The sequence below is a fragment of the Lactuca saligna genome, chromosome 6 (genome assembly GCF_052625555.1).
Source record: "Lactuca saligna cultivar CGN05327 chromosome 6, ASM5262555v1, whole genome shotgun sequence".
Lineage (NCBI taxonomy): Eukaryota > Viridiplantae > Streptophyta > Magnoliopsida > Asterales > Asteraceae > Lactuca > Lactuca saligna.
Window position 1 is genome coordinate 180,719,759 of NC_136422.1, and position 7,100 is coordinate 180,726,858.

Below are 7,100 nucleotides of genomic sequence, written 5' to 3' on the forward strand. Positions count from 1 at the left end.
TTCTATATCGTCGCTTCAATTTAAAAAACAATTCAAAATACTATCCCCATATGTGTGGGTACCCATTTCAAATTTCCCAAAAAAAACCATTTGAAATGGATGGATATCCATTTGATCTGGAGTTCGAAATGAACTTCCTTTCGAGTTTAAAAAAAAAATAAAAAAATTCTATATAATGCTAGGTTGGTGAAAGTTGTGAATTCCCCTAAAATAAAATTACTTTAATATGCCACGCGGCATCAGCTTCTTGCTCCACGTCTGACACGTGTGACGCGCAAATGTTACAGATGTCTGCTTCGATTAGTGTTTTCGCTCCATTTCTGCTAAACACGACCGTCTTCTCTATTCTCACACTCACACTCTCACACAGAAACACAGTTGCAAAATTAATGGGGCACAACTTGGAGACGAGATCGTTGATGGATGAAGTGAGGAGCTTCAACAGTGCCGGAGGTCTCTTCGATTTTGGTCATCCTCTTCTCAATCGGATCGCCGGAAGTTTCGTTACCGCCGCCGGCGTAAGCCCCACATCTCTCTCTCTCTCTCTCTCTAACACGAAGTTTGATTGTAATGTGTGGTGCAGATCGGAGCAGTTCAGGCGGTTTCACGCGAAGCATGTTTCACTGCTCTCGAAAGTGAGTTCCCCAAAACTTTGGTCTCCTTCACATTTCTTCTATAAGAGTTCATAAAATAAAACAATACTAATCATCCATAACCATTTAACCATTTTACCACTGGTTACAGAATTGCTTAATCATGTTTAAAGTACAGATGAAGTAGAATAAGAATTTGACACCATAAAATTGAGCTGTTTTACTTATGATGAAGACAATGATCAAGTACTATTTCACGTTATCATCAAAATTTATTATAGATAACTGTTGTGAGTTTGGCTTCAGATGCTAATTTTTTGATGCTTAAGTAAAAGAAAGTTAAACATTGTTGCATAAAATCCGATTAAACACCATGAGGTAGTAGGACTCTGGTTGCATATTTTGTTTAAAAACCATTATCTTGCATAAACTGAAGAAGAATAAAAAGTTTTGCATAAACAAGCATGTAATACTGTGATAGATTAAGATCAAGAGATGATGAAACAAAATTTAATGTTAATTAAGTTGCTTTCTAATATGAATATAATCAGATGCAAGTGGAGACGAAACCAGCATTTCCAATAAAAGGAAGTTCCGAGGCCTTCATGGTATGATCTCATATATATATATATATATATATATATATATATATATATATATATATATACTTTTATTAGATAAAAGGTTTTATAGAGTAATACCAATTTTTATGGTTGTTATCGATGTTGATTTGCAGGGGAAACTAGTAGAAACTCTGTTGAAGCCTTGGTAAGTTTGTTACAAAATTTCCCTTTTCATTTCTTCAATTTGCCATCATTCTCTCTCAATGTTTTTTGAATATCATCATATCATGGTAATGGCCATGTTCTTTTTTACTTGAGTATTTATTATTAAAATATTGGTACAAGTGCTAGAATAAGATTCAAATTAGTTTACATTTCTTTAATCTATTTTTTTTTGATGTTCTTAGGTGACAAGCACAGGGAAAGAATCTATACAATGGGGTAATTAAGAAACTCATCTAATGGACTCCGAATAGTAATAGCAATCACAAGAATAATAAAAATTATAATGATTACAATAAATATATAAGTAATAATCATAATAATAATAGTCGGTGATATTTTTCATCTCAGGTCTAGCTGCTGGGATGTACTCTGGTCTGACGTATGGTTTAAAAGAAGCTCGAGGGGTTCATGATTGGGTTAGTCCCTGAATCTTTTGTCCATTTTTGTTATAATCGGGCAGACTTTGCAAAATAAAATAAAATGTCTTATAATGCTTAATAATAGGAATATATAAATGGGAAGTAGCATGCATGTTATAACTTAAAATAATAATAATAATAGCCAATAGATGGAATTAAGTTGTTATTAATTCATTCACATTTGTTTTTATCTAATATTATTTGGTGCAGAAAAGTAGTGCAGTGGCGGGAGCAATCACGGGTGCGGCTCTGGCACTTACATCTGATAATTCGTCTCATGAACAAATTGTGCAGTTGGCCATCACGGGTGCAGCTGTTTCAACAGCTGCAAATCTTCTCACTGGTATATTCTAATTTAAATGTACGTATGTATGTATGTATGTTCTCATATGTGTTTATGGTTTTAAGTGTGTTTACTTTTTTGTTGTAGCTACTATTTTTATTAATTAATGGATTTAGTGGGATGATTGGGTGCTTGATGTGAGACCCGTGTATTACACGGGTTTATTAAAAAGAATTAATATCAAATCGAAAACATTCACCAATTTTTAATGTAATACTTTGTTGGCAAGATTTAATTTTCGCTAGAACACAAGTGGAAACAAATGATTTTTATTTATTAGGATAGAAGATGAACATGACATCATATTTGCATTTTTATCCCTTAATAGTAACATACCTTCAATTGTATCACATAATAGCATCATACTTTTATTTTCATCCTATGATAGCACAACTAAAAAACCATTATGCCCTTGTAAAATAATTACCATTATGCCCTTGCACTGTTAACATATGAAAATTAATAGTTTTAACATATCCAGGAACATAATTCTAATTTTCAACAAAATAAAAACTTACTTGTATTTATGAATGGACACGACATCATATTTGCATATCCCTTAACATCATCATAATTTCATTTGTATCATATAATTGCATCATACCATTATACTTGCGTTTTCAACCGATAACAGCAACGTAGTTTTTGTTTAGTAGTTTTTGTTTATATATATATATATATATATATATATATATATATATATATATATATAACTTTATGATCGTTATATATAAATTAGATTTAAAATGATTACTGATTTTGAACAATTTTATTTTAGTTCATTAATAATTAGATAAAAACATAAAAGTTAGAATAATATTTTTGATAGACTCATGATAACAAACACAATCATACAGGGTAGTAGTTTAATGTTATTTTAACAATCCTAAAAATAAGGTCAACAGAACTACATGTACGAAAATATGGTGAAAAACTATAGAAACACGCTAACGCAAATGAATTGAATTAACTTTGTTAACATGACGTCTAAAAAGTATGGATGAAAGTGAAATACCTGCAATAAAATCTTGCAAGCCATTTAAGAGGTTTTTGATATTTGGATGTCATCATCTTATGATTTAGGACCATGCAATCAGGTTCATTAGAACTTATTAAAAAAAAAAGGAAACACAATGTAGATCATAATGATTAAAAAACAACCTTTTCATCCATGGCTAATGGTAATGCCTTATTTATATGTAAAAGTTATTTAGAGGATGCTAAAGGTTATCTCACATCATTGAAAATCAATTTGCAAAAAAGAAAATCCACCACATCTTGATGTATAATAGATTGTCATGTATGGCCACCATGGCACCTTCAAACTTTCTTAATTTAAAAAACACACGTGATAAAGAAGAAAAGTTCTTAATTTAAAAAACACACACACGTGATAAAGAAGAAAAGTTCTTAATTTAAAAATCACACGTGATAAAGAAGAAAAGAACCGAATCATCAGTTATTTTTTTTCCCTGCATATATGATTATTTGTCAAACTTCTATCTAATTTATCCAAATTAATATCATCGAATTAATTATTCGGGACTGAGTTATAGATGGAAACATCATGTAGTGAGGAGGGTTTACGTGCTTGTTGTCAGCAATGACAAAGATGGTGTTGGACATCCTAATAAGATGGTGAGATAGTGATGAACAAAGTGAAAGAGGTCAGCTGTTTCTTGGCAGAGAAACAAAGACAAACCAGGAACGGAACGAAGATTAGAGATCAACACATTTGTGGGAGATGATGAAGTAGGAAACGATCCCTTTCTAATGATGGTGAGGCGTTCGTTCCATTCACTATAACAAAAAAAAAATGAATCAACTGCCTAGGCCTGCAAGAAGATTTTAAGGACCGTCAAACAAAAAATTTGTATAAAAGAGAGTGCCCCAAAAATGAAAACATAAATAATACATCATCTTCCTGATCGACTTAGGACAACCTGCTGGTGGTTCATCCTTGGGTTAAGTTACAAAAAACGTTTGAAGCGACAGCATGGTCTACAACAATAGCGGTAGATTAGTTTATCATCTCTAGCGGACAACACATTCAAAAAGATTGATTCAAAGGATATAACATCACATACACAGAGATTCAAAAACAGAGGACAACTGTGGTCAGGTAATTGCATATGACAATTGAAAGAGAAAAAAATTCCATGATTAGAAGAAAAACGGAATTCAAAGTTTGAAGTTATATATACTAAAATTAAATCGTTATAATAGTCAACATTCCATATATTATACACTAACATTTATTCGAATTCAATGTATTAGTTGTCAAATTGAGTGGCATTAAACGTTGAAGTCAATTCCTTTCAATATTTAACTGATTATATAAAAATATTAATTAGGTGTCATTATAGGTTAATGACAAGTGGAATCTATCATAATAAATGACACAAATCATTTCATTTATTATGATAGATTTTGGTTTCTGATTGATTTGTGCTTCTTTGGACATTTTAGTTTATTTATTGGTTTTGTAGATGTGTAAAATAATAAATTTAGTAATTGAATGCATGAAGTCAAGTATATGAAGTTATTTATTAGATTCGTAAAATGTAACAATGATAAAGAAGTTATTTATTTATTAGATTCGTAAAATGAATCGTTATTTAATTTCTAGACAACATAATGATTTCTTCGATAAGATTGTTGACGTTCAAGGACGAAGAACCATTGGCAGCCGTTGCAGCACTAGCCTTTTCCTTCCACTCCATGGCTTTCTTCCTCATCACAAGACCACCGTCTCCCATCAACTCCTGTACAAGCTTACTAACTTCCTCCCTTTTCACCTCCTTCTCCATCTCCATCCCAACCTTCCATTCCTTGCATATATACCTACAATTAGTCAGCTGGTCCCACAGATAAGACCAACATATCATTGGTACACCAGCTGTCAAGCTCTCAATGGTGGAACCCCAACCACCATGAGTCAAGAACCCTCCAACCGAAGGGTGCTCCAGCACCTTTTCCTGTGGACACCAGCTTGCTATAAAACCTCTCTTTTTTATAACCTCCTCAAACTCAGGAGGCAAAACTGCGGATTCTCCAGCAACCACATCCGATCTAATTATCCAAAGGAAATAGTGATTGCTATTAGCAAGTCCCCAACCAAATTCTATAAGATCTTGTAAAGACATTACTGTTGAACTCCCATAGTTCACATAAATCACAGACTTTAATTCCTTGGATTCGAGCCATTTCAAACACTCTGGTTCTTCTTTCCATAAGCTGTATCCATTGAAATTCGACAGTTTAGCTTGTCTTTCCTTTGCCGGAATCTGATTAAGAAGTAACTGAACTGGACCAACCGTGTAAACATGAGGAATCATGGATGAAAGAGCATCCACAAGACTAGTCTCCAATGTGTCAAACGTGTGAATAATATTGTATGAGACTTTGTGGGCATTTTGTGTAGCTTCCATACAGAACCTAAACAGTTTGTGCGAAGGGTCTAATATCGGTAAATGCTTAAGCTGGATTCCTTTCATTCCTGGGATCCAATCAACAATGGTTTCCAAAAATCCATTTGTCAAGTAATTTTCATCTGTAGACATGAATAACAGCTGTACGATATTACATGTTGTACATATGAAAAGAAGGCCATATATCTAAATCGTACATACAAAAAAGAAGCAAACCTTTTAGTGGTGTAAGTCCTTTCTCCATGAGAGATTTGGTCTGGTAAAAACCCATGAAGCCAGAAGCCGAAAGTGTCCAGTAGAGCATGACCGGGATTCCCAATTTTTGGGCAGCATCGATGGTGAAAACCGACGTGAAGCCATCGGAGATGATAAGAGTTGGAGGAGTAGATAGTTTGGTTGCAAGATCAAGAAAAGGAGTCAGGAGGTGGGTTTCAACATAAGGAATGAGCAGTTCTTTAGCTTCGTCATCTTCAGAACTACGAGGAATGCTGTCAGGAATGGTTGCAAATTGGAAACCATTTGATCCATCGAGGCTGTGGGCACCACCAGACTTGAGCAAACGCTTGTGGATGAACTCTGTGTTAATAAATGTTATTTGGAGTCCCTTGTGGTGAAGAAGCTGCGCTAGTTTCAGCATAGCCTTTACGTGGCTTTGGGCTGGAAGTGGGATAAAGATGACATGAGGCTTCTTCTCAGTTTTGGCCACTGTCTCCATTCTTCTGTGTCTGTTTTCAAGGGGATTGTGGTGAATATAAATCTGGGCTTGTTAGTGCAAAGCTACGAATATAACAAACAAGAGAAATAACTAAATATGATTTGATATGTTGACTTAAGCTGATATTGTCCCTCGTGTTTATGCGTTTAGGTTTTAATGAATGAGTTGTAGTCGCCAAGCATGCCGGCTTTTTAGGATCATTATGAAGTAAATAATATTTATATCATGATTTGATTTAGAATCGGAACAAGGAAATTTATTATTGGCTATAATGGCGAATTGAAGAAACCGAGATTTGATTTACGATCCCAAGAGGTTGTTTTGATAAAGCATAAAATCTCGAAGACAGCTAAGTTTCAAGTACGGGAGGAGTCCTAGTTTGACCAGATATTCCAACTTTTGTAAAATATTCCACGATTGATAAAAACTGAACAATCGTAAATTTATATAAGATGTTTGGACATGGCTTATAATCAATTGATAAATTAATGTGTTTTAACGTGAAAATTTTATGACCTGAACCTGAACCTGGTTAAGCTAAAAATTTGACAATATGATATAATACGAAACAATCTCACTAAAAATGTAATAGAACCTCATTTAACCATCAGACACAATTAGAAAATTTTGAGCTCGGCTCTCAGCTCTGCAAGTGGGCACCAAAATTTTCTATTAGAAAATTAAGTATCAAAGAATATTCCAACAAATTAGATTATTTGATTTAGTCAATCTATTATAAATTTTCTCTATATGTTCTTTAAATTATGTTGTACCTTGTATTATAAATTACAACTCGATGCACATATCGAAT

At 33.4% G+C, this 7,100-nt stretch overlaps 2 protein-coding genes across 2 annotated transcripts; one reads left to right on the forward strand and one right to left on the reverse strand.

Moving 5' to 3' along the window:
• Nucleotides 1-278: 278 nt before the first annotated feature.
• Nucleotides 279-2,267, forward strand: LOC144999807 (outer envelope pore protein 16-2, chloroplastic-like). Its single transcript, XM_078958970.1, has 7 exons — nt 279-518; nt 584-635; nt 1,145-1,201; nt 1,330-1,361; nt 1,564-1,597; nt 1,730-1,797; nt 2,011-2,267. Exons 1-7 carry the CDS (start codon nt 279-281, stop codon nt 2,152-2,154), a joined length of 627 nt encoding a protein of 208 aa, XP_078815096.1. The 3' UTR covers nt 2,155-2,267.
• Nucleotides 2,268-4,717: 2,450 nt separating this feature from the next.
• Nucleotides 4,718-6,447, reverse strand: LOC144999661 (UDP-glycosyltransferase 85C2-like). Its single transcript, XM_078958786.1, has 2 exons — nt 5,791-6,447; nt 4,718-5,696 (listed from the first exon to the last, which is right to left on the reverse strand). Exons 1-2 carry the CDS (start codon nt 6,287-6,289, stop codon nt 4,762-4,764), a joined length of 1,434 nt encoding a protein of 477 aa, XP_078814912.1. The 5' UTR covers nt 6,290-6,447; the 3' UTR covers nt 4,718-4,761.
• Between the last annotated feature and the right edge of the window lie 653 nt (nt 6,448-7,100).